Source organism: Eptatretus burgeri, chromosome 4 (assembly GCF_056783735.1).
Source record: "Eptatretus burgeri isolate ZD-2024b chromosome 4, Ebu_testis_v1, whole genome shotgun sequence".
Classification (NCBI taxonomy): Eukaryota; Metazoa; Chordata; class Myxini; order Myxiniformes; family Myxinidae; genus Eptatretus; species Eptatretus burgeri.
Genome location: NC_140964.1, coordinates 3,195,233 through 3,214,318, shown reverse-complemented (window position 1 = coordinate 3,214,318; position 19,086 = coordinate 3,195,233). Strand labels below are relative to the sequence as shown.

The 19,086-nt window shown below is 35.2% G+C and overlaps 1 protein-coding gene across 3 annotated transcripts in view; it reads right to left on the bottom strand.

Annotated features, from left to right (window-relative positions):
- Positions 1–19,086, bottom strand: part of TAF5L (TATA-box binding protein associated factor 5 like) — a 64,479-nt gene that overhangs the window by 25,142 nt on the left and 20,251 nt on the right. For 2 of the 3 annotated variants that reach the window (XM_085876689.1, XM_085876691.1), the window contains exons 2-3: positions 15,345–15,547; positions 14,598–14,702 (exon numbers count right to left, since the gene is read on the bottom strand). In XM_085876689.1, the coding sequence (XP_085732815.1) occupies positions 14,598–14,702; positions 15,345–15,486 (247 nt within the window). In that variant the 5' untranslated portion in view covers positions 15,487–15,547. The remainder of the gene's footprint in view (positions 1–14,597; positions 14,703–15,344; positions 15,548–19,086) is intronic. The other variant, XM_085876690.1, reaches the window with a different exon arrangement.

Here is a 19,086-nt window from a genome sequence, read left to right as displayed (position 1 = left end):
GTCCAAGGAACTGTATCTATTACATCAACAATTTTAAAAAGTTCTTTCGTCCATCGTTCAGTAAAACCCTTTTCAAAATGAGATTTCCACCTATATATTCTTACGATATCACCAACTTTGAACTTAGGTTTTCTGACATTAATCTCTTTTTCATATTTTAATTTTGTAAATGTTTCTGATGGCTTCATATTCGTTGACGTGTGAATCGTGTCATTATACTTATCCACAATATCCTGAATAAAAGATGACCATTGTTGTGAACCGAGTTGTGTGAATTTTTTATATAGTCTCTCTTTTAAGGTACGATTAAAACGTTCAACAACAACTGCCTTCCCTTCATTAAAGGTACTGTATAATGTAATACTGTTATTTTTTAGAAAATTCATAAATGTCTTGTTATAAAACTCTCTACCCTCATCAGTCCACAATTTCTTAGGTTTTCTCTTACTTTTATTAAATATCTGTTGAAAAGCTAACATAAGAGTATTACCTGTTTTGTTTTTTAAAGGGACAACCCACGCATATCTACTCCTCAAATCAATAACGGTTAAAGCATACTTGTACCCCTTATCATTATTGAGTTCAATCAAATCAGCAGACCAGATATAATCAACTTCCTTGGAATAAACTTTCCTTCTCTGAAACTTTGTGAATATTGGTTTATGTAATTCATCAGCTAATTGCTCTTCAGTCTTAATGGCATCATTAGAGCCTATAAGTTTTTTGAATTTCCAAGTCCAAGTTTCAATTTAGCACTAATCATCTTCTTCACGATGAACCTATCAACTTTTTCTCTCAAGGTTGGATTTTGTATCAGAGACAAATTATATAACATTTCTCTATCGGCTTCATGCTTTTCTTCCAACGTTGTGGTATTCCCATAATCAATATCGTGTCTCATGCACACTTCATCAACTCTATTGATTGGTTTACTCCAGGATTTAGGATTGTCTGCCTCATCTAATCTTTTATCCAAGTTTGTGCCTGGACCACAGAAAGAATACCCTGGAAGATGTAATTCCCCTGGTATTCCAGTAGTTGTAAATTTACTTCCTGATAAAAACTTTTGTATATCTCCTCCGAGTTTGTGTTTGGAGATAAATTGATTTTTTTTTTGAACCACACACCGAACATATACCTTTTTGTATAACCCTGTTATTTTTACTTTTAATATATGAAATATTTTTAGTATTAGTTTTCTTTTTACATTTGAGACAATAACTCATTTATTTATGAGAAAAATTTCTGCAGAGTGCAAAAACCTTTTTAGTTTCCAACATGCACATTTGAATCTTAATTTTTAAAACATAAAGAATCCTTAGAAATGCCTTCACTCTCTCCTCCATTTATTTAAGAAAAAACTTGAATTAAAATACATGTCTTCTCGATGTCGAAAGTATTGCAAATAGACTTTTTAATTCTTTGTATTCCTCCCTGGTGAGATGAGTTAATTTCTTTAATACCTCTATTCTTTTTGAATCTCACTGGTTTCCATATTTTGATATTTATTCATTCTCTCTCTTTCCTCCCTCTCTCTCTTCTCTCTTTCCTCCTTCTCTCTCTCCTCCTCCTCCTTTTCCTCCTCTTCCCTCTCTTCTTCAACTCCTTCCTCATCCCTTACTATACTTGAATCGTTTACACCCCATAGAATATTATACATATATTCATCAGGATTTCTTGTTATTCCTGTATCCAAAATAATTTTTTTACAACAGGATACCAATAAAATTTCTTTTGAATTTCTAAAAGAGCCTTACCTTTTCTTAACCTTATAATTTTTTCATTATTTAACATTCTAATTAAATCTAAAGTTGTTGGTTTATCAACATCAGCATAATGCCAATCTTTTATTGAAAATACCTCATTCTTATGTTGTAGAACATATTTATTAAAATACCGAATACCCTTTTCTTGAAGGTATGCTTGAACACAGAAATGATAATTTTCTTGAAGCCTTCTTGCTGTCATTTATGTATTAGAAATATATGTTAGAATAATATTATGGCACGAAACACCTCCCCATCTTCCCATAGTTAAATCATTTTGTATTTCCTTACTTATTATATATAATCCTGTTTTTTCTGTTTTCATGAGATAAACAAGGGCAAAACCATTATTATATTTACCCTTATTAAATTCTTTTATTTGTTGTTTACTAATCGTGGCTCCACAAAACTCATTCTCGATACCAAGTGGATAATATTCTTCCTTACGAGACTGATTTAATTGTTCCAGGTCTTCGAGGTTAATTTTAAATGACCAATTATACCCTAAATCATTCATATCATACCCCCATTGTTCTATTCTCATACAAACGATACGCCCTTCTTTATAAAAATTTATTTTAATTCGAACTGTGAATTCTGTATGACCTGGAGATAATATCAACACTTCTGTATCTTTAGAATACACAGCCGTTTTATTTAAGTATATATATTGTGATAAATCGCTTAATCTCACCAAGTCATTCGCGTCAGTCGGGCTTGGATAATTTTTTAATTTATAAGCATTTTTCATGTTAATATTTTTGTTTATATTATATTTATGTCGTTCAGCCTGTGCCTTTGTGTAATAATTTGATAAATCAATATCCAGTTCTTGAGATACACCAAAGATAGAACCATCTTTACCAACATAAGTCATTTATATTAGATTAAAAATAATATCATAAAATTTTTTATTTTTGTCGAGTTGAAATAACACATATAGACATAATTGACCACAACACTTGGAATTTAATTCTTGGACTTGAAATGTTTGATAAACACCATTCTGTAAGAATTTTATGACTTCAACAGGTGGTGGAAGACCAAAACTATCAAAATAATATTTGTCTTGACTATTAAAAATACAAACCCAATGAGAACCGTTCCCATCATTATCTTCTAAGTTCATAATAATATTCTTTGTATGTTTCGACACATTTGTTAATTCATCTCTCATACAAATAACCACATTATGAATTTTTAATTTCTTACAATATTTGGCAAGTTGTAAATTTGATGTTGTATTCTTTCCAAATTCTTTCAACCACTCATCAATGCTCATTTATTTATTAGAAAGATATAATCCATTACCTCTTTTCGTTAATTTTACACCTGCTTGTGCTATAGAAGAAAGCATATCTCCAACTAACAATCTCGCTTTATCAGGCAGACCTTCAAGTTTTTCAGCAAAATCTACAATTACACCACTTCCACTAATTTGTTTCTCCAACTCTTTGTTATGTCTTTCCAATTCTTTTTGAGCCTGGAGTTGAGCCTTCCTTTCGTTGGCAGTTTTGACCGCTGTTGAAATACCACCCGTCAATGCTCCAACCGCACTTAAACCAGCAAATAAAGGAATTAGAAATGGGAGAAATCCTCCACTCGTCTCTCTTATTGAATATTTTTTCAACATTGGTTTTGTCATTTTAATTTTAAGTGAGCCAGTGTCATTCAAGATTTTAACCTGTTCTCTTGTGAGCAAAACATCAATTCTTACTGCTCCTTTTCTCTGAATTGTATTAACGTTAATCGTACAAGGCTTTTGATTTTGAACACAAGATGATAGTTTATGAAGATTGATTTGATTAACATATACCCCAGTTGGTACTTTGCCACTCATTTATTTAACAAAAAATTATGTGAGACTAATCATCACACCATTATCTGTATTAATCTGCAATTCTGTTTCTTCCAAAAGCAAACAATATGTATCAACTTCTTCACTCTCTCCTCTTTCAATGTATAGGGAAGTATCCACTCGATTAGACTTTATAGTTTCTTTTTGAGCGCTCAGGTCAAACGTATAGATTGTATACAAACTTTTAAATGCTGTCATATCCAAAATAGGTTCTTTATTTCCATTACTTTCACACACCTTTTGGTAAGACTTGTATGCTTCAGCAAAATCATTTTTTCCCAATTAATTTCCAATCTATCTCGTGGATAAAATGTTCCATCTAGAGAAACGCGAAGTTGTTTCACCTTAGCATTATCACTCAATGCATTATTCTTATCAGTCGCAGTATCACCATCTGGCTTTTTAAAAATCATCCACAGATATCGTGGCTTTCCTTCCAGAACACCCAAATTCCACGTGTAAGTAGTTTGATTGAGTTTAACGTGTTGACATCTTCTTTTGAGGTATGATACACTGAGTGGTTTTTTTGAGTTAAGTCTTCGATTCAACATCTCTTCTGTTTTAAGATTAGGAGTATATTCACTGATATACCAACTCATCTCCTCAATTACAAATTTATTCTGATCACCAAAAGCATTACCAACACCAAAAAGCAATCTATTTTCATTATCATTCCTTTGTAGTTGAAATCTAATTTTAAGACCATACAGAACTTTATCATAATCACAAAATCCAAATATACCTTTAAGAGGAACTGCCACAGTAAAACTATTTTCTGCTTTTGTATCATCATTATACATTCCTTTCCTTTGAATATATCCAGGGTCTGTGTTTGTTCCCGTTGACATATCAGGAATAAAACCTTCGACAGACCCCTTTCCCATTCTATCACTGAATGTATAGAGTGTAAATTTCATCATTTCAGATACAGCAGAGACATAATCAACCGCTTCAACTTCTTGTGTTCCAATATACAATCGCACACTATCAAACATTTTCCAGAAGAAATCATTTACAAGTGTAGCGTTTGTGTTATTCCCAGCCTTAGTGAATTTAAATTTACACAACAAGAAACTTTCGGAGAGATTCAAATAGGTTTGTTGATTATTTATTTCAAAACTTTTTGTACCATTTGTATTCCAGTCTGTTCCAGTTATTGCATTTACCTTGAAGTAATCTTCTTTTTTAGTGGAGTTTGAGATAATAATAGTATCATCCAAATCATAGATACTATCAATTGCTTCCATACTTGTATTTATTTAGGAAAAAGATGTTAAAACTTTTGAAACCCTGATCCAAGTATTTGAATTATTTTCTGTCGTTCTTGGGGGACAACTGAGTTTTACCTTTCTTAATTTCTTTTATTGCTTGTAATTTATGAGATTCTTTCTGAGCATCTTTTATACTCTTTACAGCACCTGCTACATTTCCCACAGCAGAAGCAGTTGAACCAATTAGGTCTTTATGTTTAAGAATAGTTGAACCAATACCCATGAGAGTATCAATTATCCCATCTCCTCTAAATTGATGTCCAACACCCCTTTGTCTCTTAGGTTTATAGTATCCTCTACCAAGATACATACCTTCACCCTTGTAGTACGGGGAAAGGAACATCCCATCCCCTGTAATTATTTTATATTTTCCCAACTCGTGCTTCCTCACAATAACCATCGTATTTATTTATTGAAAAACTTCACGTAGGTGAATTCTGATGGATATAACTTCTCCATTAAAAGAGATCACACGATTATCTTGGTCGGTTATCCTAAAATTTACTCTGTGTATGGTTTTTCCTGACACAGGTAGATAAACCAAATTTTTAGGCTCCATATTGAATTTATAACCAATTGGGGTTGAGTATGCGCTGAATGAAAATATTGTATTTGTTTTTAATCCATCATTATAAGCACCATCAATCAAATCACAGTGAATTAACACCGAATTTATTCCTGAGGATATTTGAATGACATTATCACTGTAAAACGTCCCATTAGTTTCAATCTTTTTTGAGGAGAAACCTAATAACTCTCTAAATGAATTATCAATTGTGAAATCAACCTTGTAGTTATTTTTAACTTTAATCGTTGATTTTGAAGTATGTTTTTGAATGTTTATAATAATATTTTTTGGTTCATCACCCTGTTCTTTCATAAGACGAGCAATTTCGGAAGATATTTGAGAAATCTCGTATGCTCGGTGAGACTGTTATCGTTTTGTATCCACTTCCCGGATTATAACTAAACTTGTCATTTTTCTCGGTTATATTAAATAAGGTATTATAAGTCTCCATGGACAATAAAGATGCCTCATATTCTTTTGTTGTGTCAAGTTGTAGTGGGTATGGGAATGAAGATGTGTGGTCGCTTGTTGTGAAATTAAAACTCAGGATTGTGCTTCTCATCTTATTTAATATGAGATAAAATGTCTTTATATTGAGATTTATTAATTATTTTCATGTTCATCAACTGATCTAAAATGGCTGATGCTTCATTAAAACAATTGTTATTTCCAGCCTTCTTACTGCCGAACAACAATAACAGTCTATTAACTAATTGCGATGGGTCATTTGGAAGAAAACTAATACCTGAACCAAGGATACTTAAAGCCTGAATAATGTGTTTCTCCTTCTCATTCTTCCTACTTTTACCAGAAAGAATAACCTTATAATTTAGAGTGTTCAGCAAATCAATATATACTCTATCATCATTATTTTCCATATCCAATGGTTTATCAATATACTTTGATTCATCCCTCACAGTTGAACCTTGTCTTCCATCTTTTGTGAGAAGAAACATTAATCTCGGAGTTAGTTTAACAGGGGGTTGAGCAGAACTTAAGAACCTTAATTCATCATTAAATATCAATACCTTTTCTTTAACAAGATGAAATATTGCTGGTTGTTCTGTTGGAATGAGTCCTGCTTTGGTTTTTGAATCCGCTGAATATTCATTGTTTTGAACAGCATTCACAATATAATCAGGGGGTTGATTAATCTCTTCCAGTTGTTGAAATAAACCTTCATCATCATATTCTAATTCTCCTAAATGCTCTAATTCTTCCTCCGTCATTTGACTGAAATCTTTTAACATTTGAAGCTTTCTAGGAGTATATTCTACTGTGGGAACTGTGGAAACATCTTTCATTTTTCTTGGGAAGTTTTTAAAAGTGGTTTAAAAAATTTCTCTTGTTTTTTTTCAAATGCTTCTTCGCCCGTTAGTTTCTGTCTGCGTTTCTTCTTTATGTCTTCCTGTTGTTTTACAACTTTTGAAACCAACTCTTGATGTTCCTTAAATCTTCTTGCTCTTTCTTTTGTATCCATTTATTTATTGTAAAATATCATTTAATGAATTGTAAAGATCAACAGGGAAATTTTCCTTTTCTTCATCATTCAAGTAGATGTGTTCAAATAAATCCTTTTCTTTAAATATTTCATCAAATTCTTTATTAACATTAATGCGAGTTGTAATTTCTTCTTCACTAATCCTTGCATCTCTGCTTTTCATACGTTTGTGTTGAGTTTCTTCATCAACATCAAAACCGAATGATAAAATCTTCACTACGCTCAGATATTTAATAATTTGTCTCGTTCCTTCTGGATTAGTTTCTAATATCCCAACACCACCAGATTTTAGTTTCTTTAACTCACTCTTACAATGTGAATATTTTGTAATACCAAGAGAAACCTCCTCAAATATTTGTCCTTCATTCCTCAATCGCATATGTTCCTCCACTGAAATATAGTGATAATCTTCACCTTTTACTTCTCCAGGTCTTATTGCTCTAGTTGTTGTTGATACAATGCGTATCACGGGGTGTTTTTTAAGTAAATTTACAATATTCTCATTTGTACTACACAAGAACCTTGATTTATGAAAGTTTTTTCCAGAAGCAGATTTACCCACAAGATTTATAATAATAGTTGTCATTTATATATGTAATTGTTTATAAAACAAAAAATATATCCCTTAATATCTCATCTTGTTTCACAACAATATATTTATATTTTTCAGTCGTGTGCTTCATATAATCCTCAAATTTCTTTTTACTACATAATGTAGAACAATTATCTCTCCAAAAATTATTGATATCTATTGAATTTAACTTGAATAAAATAAAAGTATTAGCATTGTTTCTGATGGAACGACGAGGAAGTTGAAAGTACGATTGACTAAGATAAATACAATTACAAGAAGAATGTCTCCCTCTTGTGTAGTAGCTGTCCATTACCGTTTGGTTTCTCTCATTAACACAATCATCAAAGATAACGAGGTTCTTTTTTGATTTATCCAAATCTTGGGGAGACGGTATATCATCCGTATTATCACTAAGAATACAAGTTATAAGATTTGATTTCTTTTTACATCTCTGTGTATCACAAAATAGTTGAATTATATCTTCAATGTTATAATCATTTAGGTTTTTTTGACGTTTAAATAAACCTATTATATCTTCTTTTTGAAGACCAGCATTAAAACCTTGTGAGAGTAGTTGATACTCTGGTTGAAAACTCGACTTTGTGAAAATTATTAAATTATCATAATCTAAAAAGTTGGGAGTGAGGAGCATTTTTAAAAGTAAGCAGGTTTTTCCACATCCACTTGAACCAACTATGAGACATCTTAATGAATTTGGGAGATTTTTATGGTTGTTAAATTTTATCTTATTTTCCCAAATAGGTAAAAAATCATTCATTTATATATTTGAAAAACAGGTTATTTAATTTATTATTGGCTTTTTTAGAAACTCTATATTTTATCCTAAGTTCAGGTTTAATTTCAAGATAATCCATTATTTTATTTATACAATATCTTGTGTTGATATTTCCCTGAAAATTACATCCATGAATAATATACAACAACAATCCTTTGAACATTTCTCTTATACGTTCAGTTTCTTCCCTTGTAAGGAAAGGTGTGTTATCATCCTCATACTTTACATTCATTTCTCTAATCAATCTTGTAAAGTAATTCATTTTTGGTGTAAATCTAAAAGAATTATTTTCCTTTTTATATTTTTTATTATCATTAATTAGAAGATAATCACAGAATATACATTGTTTATAGGCTTTTGACTCTGTGTTTAATCCCTGTCTTTCACACGCAGGACAATTCTCAAATTTGTCATATGGAGAATCAGGAAAGTCTAGCATATTTATAAAGTAAAACTTTACTTAAACTGAAATTCATCTATACTTTCAGTTGTATATTACCATCGATATCGATATACTTTTTTCATTATCAGATTCAACGACAACATTTTTTATATTAAAGGTAATTTTAAAATTATCGTTAACTACTATTGAACGAAATGTCATTTCACCTGATATATTAACATCCTTTATTTCATCAAGATTTACATCTTTAGGGTTGTTGAAAAAAATACAAATTTCTCCTTGCATATTACAGATGGTCTTATCTTTTCTTTCTAAAGCTTCATCCATAAGGTTTTTGTTCTTTGATACTTTTTCTTGTTTCATTGCTTTTTCTAGTTTTGAATATATTACTAGAAGGAGAGGAGAAACTTTTGTTAGAGATACTTTAATTGATGTTCTACCAGGTATACTAAAAGCCCTTCCACTGAAGGAAATTGAAGAACTCATATTATTTACCATAATAGTTTTTATCCAATAGTTGTTATATTTATCTTTGTTCAATTTTACATCCTTGACATATTTCTCAGTATCTTTAACAGATGAAGAGATTGATTGAAACTTGTCTTTTGTGTCTTGAAACATTGTATTTATTAAGTGAAAAAGTTGGAGGATAAAATGTTTTTAAGCACAGATTCACCTATAAATTAAACGAAATTTTCATCAAGAAAATTTTAGTTTAAGCAAAGTTTTATTCTATAAATATGGTGAATACAACGTACTGCGATGTTTGTAATCACGAATATAAACATTATAGAAAACACCTCCGAACCAACAAACACACATTTAATCTATTTCATCAAATATCTCCTCTTGAGTTGGAAAGAAAACATTGTGATATCTGTTCAAAGGATGTTTTGAAGAGTAGTTATAATCAACATCTTCAATCACAAAAACACAAGAAAAATGAGTTTAAAGTAAAGGGAGACTATTATATTAAAAACACTGATGAGGCATTTAAAGGGCATATAAAAATAAGGATTTTTCAATTTGGAGAACCCGGTCCATCATCAATAGCTGAATCAATTGAAATAGTGAAACCCGATGTTGAAAAAATTTATTAAAAAGACATTAAAAGAAATAAAAACTTTAAAGTTTTATATGGGAGTGAAAATGAATATGAAAAGACAAGATGAAGAACAAACTCCTTATATGAGAACAGATCTTCATTTTATAACATCATTTCAAGATTTTTTGAATAGTGGGGTTTATGAAGAACTATCAAGACAAGAGGAGGATGTTGATAATACAGTGGTAGGAAGTGGATTCAATATTAAAAAAATCATCTTTTTAGATATACACATTCTAAAATCAAACCCTCTTAAAGCTTCTTCTTATATTGAATTACCAAAAGAAATAAAACTAAAGAAGGCAGTTGTTAATATTAAGAACAATGATAATAAATGTTTTCTCTGGTCTGTTCTTGCTCACTTACATCCACCAAAATGTAATTCAGAAAGAGTAAAACAATATATGAAATATGAGAATACCTTGGACATTAAAGATTTTAAATTCCCAATGCCATTAACAGATATTCCTAAATTTGAGAAAAAGAATAATCTTTCTATTAATGTATATGGATTAACGGATACAAACAAAATTCAAATATTAAAAATTTCAAACAACTATAAAAATGAAGAAACACACATTGACCTTTTATATTTTAGTGTTGGAAAGAATTCACATTACACATACATCAATAATTTATCAAGATTAATCTCTTCTCAGGTATTCAGAACAGCAAACAAAATATATCCTTGTAAGCGATGTCTTAATTCATTTCATACAAAAGAACGATTAGAACAACATTCAAAATATTGTAGTAATCATAAATCAGCTGTAATTACAATGCCTAAACCTGGTGAAAAGATTTATTTTGAAGATTATAATAAATCTATCATGCACCCATTTGTGATATACGCTGATTTTGAATGTATCCTTAAAAAGATAAATACTGCTTCTCCTAATCCAAAAGAACCATATACAAATAAATATCAAAAACATATTCCTTGTGGTTTTTGTTATTATATCAAATCATCTGTTGGAGAAAAGTATAACAAACTTGAACATTATCGTGGAAAAAATGCTTCACAAGAGTTTGTAAAACGATTAGAAAAGGATTGTATAAGACTCACTAAATTAATGAAAGAAACAAATGAACCGATGAAATTAACCAAAGAAGAAAAATTAGAATTTAGAATGAACAATATCTGTCATATTTGTGAGGGGAAAATTAAGGAGTCTAAAGTTAGAGACCATTGTCATCTTACTGGTAAATATAGAGGTCCCGCTCATTCCTGTTGTAATCTTAATTATAAATTACCTTCTTTTATTCCAGTCTTTCTTCACAACAGCGCCAACTATGATACACATCTATTTATAAATGAACTTTCAAAAACACCAGGGAATATTTCTGCTATAACAAACACAAGTCAAAAGTATATTTCATTTTCAAAAATGATATTCACAAAACCTTTAACTCGTATTAGGTTTTTAGATTCTTACAAGTTTATGGGAACACCACTAGCCTACCTCGCATCAAATCTAAGCTCCACAGACTCTTTTCCAAATCTTAATTCATTCTTTCCAAAAGAGGAAATTCAGATTAAAGATGAAATTCTGATTAAAGAAGGAATTCTTACGAGAGAGGAAATTCAAACAAGGAATGAAATTCAAAGTAAAGAGAAAATTCTTACAAGTAAGGGAATTTATCCTTATGATTATATGGATTCATTTATGAGATTTAAAGAAACACAACTTCCTTCAAAAGAAAGTTTCTATAATAACCTTTATGAAGAAGAGATAAGTGATAAGGAATATAAACACGCACAAGAAATATGGAAAATATTTAAGATAAAGAACCTTGGAGAATATCACGATTTATATCTAAAAACAGATGTTTTATTGTTAGCTGATGTGTTTGAAGCTTTTAGATCACTCTGTCATAATAAAAATTGTTATGGATTAGATCCTGCCCACTATTTCACAGCTCCTGGTTTAGCTTGGAGTGCAATGTTGAAAATGACAAAACAAGATATAGATTTAATCAGTGATGTGGATATGCTTTTGATGATTGAGAAGTCCAAGAGAGGTGGAATATCACAAGTATGTTCAAAAAGATATGCTAAAGCAAATAATAAATATCTCCCAAATTATGATAGTGAAAAAGATAGTAATTATTTGATGTATTTTGATGCTAATAATTTGTATGGATGGGCAATGTCTCAATCTCTACCTTATGGTAAATTAGAGTGGGTGGAAGAAAAGAATTATGAAAAGGCTTTGATGAATATTGTTATTTCTTCTCAAGAGGAATTGAATGACGAAGAAGAAGGTTATTATTTTGAAGTTGATTTGAGGTACCCGAGTGATCTTCATAATAAGCATAAAGATCTTCCTTTTGCATGTGAGAAAGAAACTCCAAAGAAAGAATGGTTAAGTGATTATCATAAAAGTTTTAATATTAAAGGTAAATCAACAGAAAAGTTATTAACAACATTCTATGATAAAGAGGGATATGTTTTGCATCAGAGAAGCTTAAAACAGTTTTTGAGAGAAGGATTGAGAGTAGCTAAAATTCATAGAGTTTTAAAATTTAAACAAAGTCCTTGGGTGAAAAAGTATATTCAATTCAATACAGATATGAGAGCAAATACAAAAGTAAAATTTGAAGGGGACTTTTATAAATTAATGAATAATGCTGTATTTGGAAAGACTATGGAAAATGTTAGAAACAGGCAAAACATTAGATTCGCAACATCTTGGAAAGAAGCTTCGAGATTGATAAATAAACCAAGTTTTGAGAGAGAAGAGGTTTTTTCAGAGAACTTTTCTGCAATTCATATGAAAAAGGAAAGTATTGTAATGGATAAACCAATTTATATTGGAACAGCAGTTCTTGATTTATCAAAGATATTGATGTATGATTATTTGTATAATGACTTAAAGAAAGAGTATGGTGAAAATGTTTCATTGTTGTATATGGATACTGATAGTTTTATCCTAGATATAAAAACTGATGATGTTTATGAAGATATGAAGAAAAATATTGGAGTATATGATACAAGTAATTTCAGCAAGAAGAGTGAGTTATTTTCCAAAAAGAATGAAAAGGTTATTGGTAAGTTTAAGGATGAGTTGGGTGGAAAAGTAATGAGTGAGTTTATTGGATTGAGAGCAAAGGCATATGCTTATAAGTATGGTGAACAGATTGATAAGAGGTTAAAGGGAATAAAGAAATATGTAATAAAGAAATCAATAACTTTTAGAAATTATTATAATTGTTTGATGAATAAGAAAGAAGAATATAGGAAAATGAATACAATAAGAAGTTATAAACATAACATATATAGTGAAGAAGTAAATAAAAAGGCATTAGGAGCCTTTGATGATAAGAGATTTATTTTAGATAATGGAATAGATTGTGTTCCATATGGATATTGTATGATAGAGTGTATAAAATAGATTATGTTTTAACGATGGGAAGATGGGTTAGGGTTTTTAAGGGCTACCGCCGCGTTTTTTCACAATATATAAATGGTTAAACCAAGTATTAATCAAACTAAAGAGTGGAGAAAATCTCAGTCTTGGTATATAAATGGAAAACATAATGAATGTGAAAAATATCAAATAAGTCTTATTGAAAAAATAACTAAAACAAAGGTAAATAAAACAAATAAGCGAATTAATTTAAAAACTAGTAAGTTAGAGGATGTAAAGAAAAAATGAATATCCTTGAATGGACTGAAAACTTTGATGGTTATCAATTGAACAATGAAAAAACAATTTACTATAATCTCAAAATGATATGTGGCTCAGGAGGTGGTCAAACAAGAGCATTAAGAGAAGTTTATCATTTCGTAATGGCACAAATGGGGTATCTTAAAAAATATAAAGATTCAAATGTTTTGTTTGTCAATATTTTAGATGGGGATTATTGTGCAAAGAAAATTAAACTATTGAAGGAATTTGAGAATGAACAAATCTTTATAGGTTCAATGAGTGAGCTGTTCAACCCCCAGGTGTTCAATTCAATGAGGTTCAACCTCCAAGTTAAAAGGGGAGACAAATAAATATACCTTGGGATAAAAAGGGGATTTATTTTTAGGGAAAAAAAATATAAATCGCTGAAAATCCCCCATTCATTTACATGGGGAAAAGTGAGCCAGAATCAGTATTCTTACCCTACTAAGTGCAAACAACCAAATACCGTGACGTGCAAGTTTTTAACCAAAAGTTCAAAGCACTGCCGCACACTATACTACCTGAACCAACAAACAGCGTGCACAATCCATCCATCCATTGGGACCATACTCTGTGCAGAGCTGGTGCTGCCGAAGCAGTCTCCTGGGCTATTGGGCATGCTCAAAATAATGGATGGATTCACAACCAGTGGTTGAATGTGCCTTCTTTCTCATCCTTTGCCTGACATGTTCGCTCAACTTGACTGGGTCTACAATTTCAAGAAATTGTGGAGATGGTCGAAGGCCATTTGGCCCATACTGGGTCTGCCATATTCATAGCCAATCTCTCCAAACAGAGGCAGGTAGTGCCAATTTTGATTGGAAAGTATTGTGAAATCTTAAGAAGGATGGGATGCAACAAGATGCAGCTTACTCTGCTGGCATTTCACCAGGATGATAATTTTTAGCCCAGTCAAATTTAGCGAACACAGACAAGTTAGAGTTCAATGGTGAGCACGCCACCAACTCAGCTATTCAACAGCCCTTCAAGTCCTTAAACTGACCAAACCTTTAACCACAATGCAAGCATAAAACAAGAAATGGATAACAACAAAGCTTATGGTGATCCAAATCAATCTCACCACTGATGAACTGCTGCAGACTGCTGTACTGGGCATCATACTGTGCAGGATCAGGTTGGTACATCCCAAAGGACACTGCATTTAATGGTCCTGATTCAGACAACACTGTGAACACAAATCAAGGGGAAACCTCCTCTCAATGAGATATGCCTCCAGGCCATAGAATTATCACAGACCAGGTGTGGTTCAATTTTTGCTTCCAATCCACAAAACGTTCCAACTTGCCTCTTCCCTTCCTTCTGACATCTGTCGACCCTTCCCTCCCCTTACACCCCACCCGTCGACCCTTCCCTCCCCTTACACCCCACCCGTCGACCCTTCCCTCGCCTTACACCCCACCCGTCGACCCTTCCCTCCCCTTACACCCACCCATCGTTCAACTCTTCTGTACCCTAACACCGATCAACTCGTTTCCCCTTACATGGTTAAACCTATCAACGTCTCCCCCATCCCCTTCCCCTGAACTTCTTTTCTGAACGCTGCAACTCCGGGAATCCATTTCTTTGGCTCAGATCATATCATCCCATCTCCTTTCCAGTCATCAATTTTATATCTTCTCAATTCCACCACACCCCTCCAATCCCCTCCCACAGCAAATATTAGCTCCATGTAAAGATTCAGGAGAACTCAGTGCCTTCCCATCAATCCCACACCCTAAAGCCTGACGATCCTCATTGAAACGCACGGATGAATATTTTGACCTTCCATGAAAGGTCTCACATCAAGGCGATGCCGTGAGTGTTGTACCCATCAAATTGGCCGCCATCTCTCCAGCTGTGTGGACTCCCCGTGAAGCTTGGCGCAGCACTTGCTCTGCCTCTGGGTACTGCCGCCGCTTCAGCAGCTGGTTCACTGCCGATTGCAGTTGCTCCGCACGAACTCGCTTCATGGCAGCACACGATCACCGCAGCACACGGTCACCGCACAACCTGTCGCATCTGAAAACCGAGCTCACCGTTTCATGAAGACACACGGTTAGAATACACGAGGAGTTCGAGGTGTTTACAAGGATATCAAAGAGGGAGACACGTCTGTGCATAAAATCGTGAAAGCCTGTGTGTGCTTCGAGTGCATGTGGTGGGAACTTGTCGAGCGCTCGCCAAACCAGGCTGTTCCGTATTAACCGTTTTGATGGAGCGCTTGTTTGAGCGTTTTTTCAAATACAGGAGAGTGCGTCACAAGAGAGAGAGAGAGAGAGAGAGAGAGAGAGAGAGAGAGAGAGAGAGAGAGAGAGAGAGACACAAGAGAGAGAGAGACACAAGAGAGAGAGAGACACAAGAGAGAGAGAGACACAAGAGAGAGAGAGAGAGAGAGAGAGAGAGAGAGAGAGAGAGAGAGAGAGAGACACAGAGAGAGAGACACAGAGAGACACAGAGAGAGAGAGAGAGAGAGAGAGAGAGAGAGAGAGAGACAGACAGAGAGAGACACAGAGAGAGAGAGAGAGAGAGAGAGAGAGAGAGAGAGAGAGACACAGAGAGAGAGAGAGACACAGAGAGAGAGAGAGAGAGAGAGAGAGAGAGAGAGAGAGAGAGAGAGAGAGAGAGAGAGAGAGAGAGAGAGAGAGAGAGAGAGAGAGAGAGAGAGAGAGAGAGAGAGAGAGAGAGACAGAGAGAGACACAGAGAGAGAGACACAGAGAGAGAGAGAGAGAGAGAGAGAGAGAGAGAGAGAGAGAGAGAGAGAGAGAGAGAGAGAGAGAGAGACACGAGAGAGAGAGAGACAAGAGAGAGAGAGAGACAAGAGAGAGAGAGAGAGACACAAGAGAGAGAGAGAGAGACACAAGAGAGAGAGAGACAGAGAGAGAGAGACAGAGAGACAGAGAGAGTCACAAGAGAGAGAGAGACAGAGAGACAGAGAGAGACAGAGAGAGTCACAAGAGAGAGAGAGACACAAGAGAGAGAGAGAGAGAGAGAGAGAGTCACAAGAGAGAGAGAGAGAGAGAGAGAGAGAGACACAAGAGAGAGAGAGAGACACGAGAGAGAGAGAGAGAGAGAGAGAGAGAGAGAGAGAGAGAGAGAGAGAGAGAGAGAGAGAGAGAGAGAGAGAGAGAGAGAGAGAGAGAGAGAGAGAGAGAGAGAGAGAGAGAGAGAGAGAGAGACAAGAGAGAGAGAGAGAGACACAAGAGAGAGAGAGAGACACAAGAGAGAGAGAGAGAGAGAGAGAGAGAGAGAGAGAGAGAGAGAGAGAGAGAGAGAGAGACACAAGAGAGAGAGAGACACAAGAGAGAGAGAGAGAGAGAGAGAGAGAGAGAGAGAGAGAGAGAGAGACACACACAAGAGAGAGAGAGAGAGAGAGAGAGAGAGAGAGAGAGAGAGAGAGAGAGAGAGAGAGAGACACACACAAGAGAGAGAGAGAGAGAGAGAGAGAGAGAGAGAGAGAGAGAGAGAGAGAGAGAGAGAGAGAGAGAGACAGACAGAGACACAAGAGAGAGAGAGAGAGAGAGAGAGAGAGAGAGAGAGAGAGAGAGAGAGAGAGAGAGAGAGAGAGAGAGAGAGAGAGAGAGAGAGAGAGAGAGAGAGAGAGAGAGAGAGAGAGAGAGAGAGAGAGAGAGAGAGAGAGAGAGAGAGAGAGAGAGAGACACACACAAGAGAGAGAGAGAGAGAGAGAGAGAGAGAGAGAGAGAGAGAGAGAGAGAGAGAGAGAGAGAGAGAGAGAGAGAGAGAGAGAGACAGACAGAGACACAAGAGAGAGAGAGAGAGAGAGAGAGAGAGAGAGAGAGAGAGAGAGAGAGAGAGAGAGACAGAGAGAGACAGAGACACAAAAGAGAGAGAGAGAGAGAGAGAGAGAGAGAGAGAGAGAGAGAGAGAGAGAGAGAGAGACAGAGACACAAGAGAGAGAGAGAGACACACGAGAGAGAGAGAGAGAGAGAGAGAGAGACACACGAGAGAGAGAGAGAGAGAGAGAGAGAGAGAGAGAGAGAGAGAGAGAGAGAGAGAGAGAGAGAGACACACGAGAGAGAGAGAGAGAGAGAGAGACACACAGAGAGAGAGAGAGAGAGAGAGAGAGAGAGAGAGAGAGAGAGAGAGAGAGAGAGAGAGAGACGAGAGAGAGAGACGAGAGAGAGAGACGAGAGAGAGAGAGAGAGAGAGAGAGAGAGAGAGAGAGTCACGAGAGAGAGAGAGAGAGACACAAGAGAGAGTCACAAGAGAGAGAGACACAAGAGAGAGTCACAAGAGAGAGAGAGAGACACAAGAGAGAGAGAGAGAGAGAGAGAGAGAGAGAGAGAGAGACACAAGAGAGAGAGAGAGACACAAGAGAGAGAGAGAGACACAAGAGAGAGAGAGAGACACAAGAGAGAGAGAGAGAGACAAGAGAGAGAGAGAGACAAAAGAGAGAGAGAGAGAAACAAGAGAGAGAGAGAGAGACACAAGAGAGAGAGAGAGACACAAGAGAGAGAGAGAGAGACACAAGAGAGAGAGAGAGACACAAGAGAGAGAGAGAGACACAAGAGAGAGAGAGAGACACAAGAGAGAGAGAGAGACACAAGAGAGAGAGAGACACAAGAGAGAGAGAGAGACACAAGAGAGAGAGAGAGAGACAAGAGAGAGAGAGACAAGAGAGAGAGAGAGACAAGAGAGAGAGAGACAAGAGAGAGAGAGACAAGAGAGAGAGAGACAAGAGAGAGAGAGACAGAGACAGAGACAAGAGAGACAAGAGAGACAAGAGAGACAAGAGAGACAAGAGAGCCAAGAGAAACAAGAGAGACAAGAGAGACAAGAGAGACAAGAGAGACAAGAGAGACAAGAGAGACAAGAGAGACAAGAGAGACAAGAGAGACAAGAGAGACAAGAGAGACAAGAGAGACAGAGACAGAGACAGAGACAGAGACAGAGACAGAGACAGAGACAGAGACAGAGAGAGAGACAGAGACACAAGAGAGAGAGAGAGAGCCGCAAGAGAGAGAGAGAGAGAGAGAGCGAAGAGAGAGAGAGAGAGACACAAGAGAGAGAGAGAGAGAGACACAAGAGAGAGAGAGAGAGAGACACAAGAGAGAGAGAGAGACACAAGAGAGAGAGAGAGACACAAGAGAGAGAGAGACACAAGAGAGAGAGAGAGACACAAGAGAGAGAGAGACACAAGAGAGAGAGAGAGACACAACAGAGAGAGAGAGACACAACAGAGAGAGAGAGACACAAGAGAGAGAGAGAGACACAAAAGAGAGAGAGAGAGAAACAACAGAGAGAGAGAGACACAACAGAGAGAGAGAGAGAGAGAGAGAGACACAAGAGAGGGAGAGAGACACAAGAGAGAGAGAGAGAGAGAGAGAGAGAGAGAGAGAGAGAGAGAGAGAGAGAGAGAGAGAGAGAGAGAGACACAAGAGAGAGAGAGTGACACAAGAGAGAGAGACAGAGAGAGAGACACAAGAGAGAGAGAGAGAGAGAGAGAGAGAGAGACACAAGAGAGAGAGAGAGAGAGAGAGACACAAGAGAGAGAGAGAGAGAGAGAGAGAGAGAGAGAGAGAGAGACACAAGAGAGAGAGAGAGACACAAG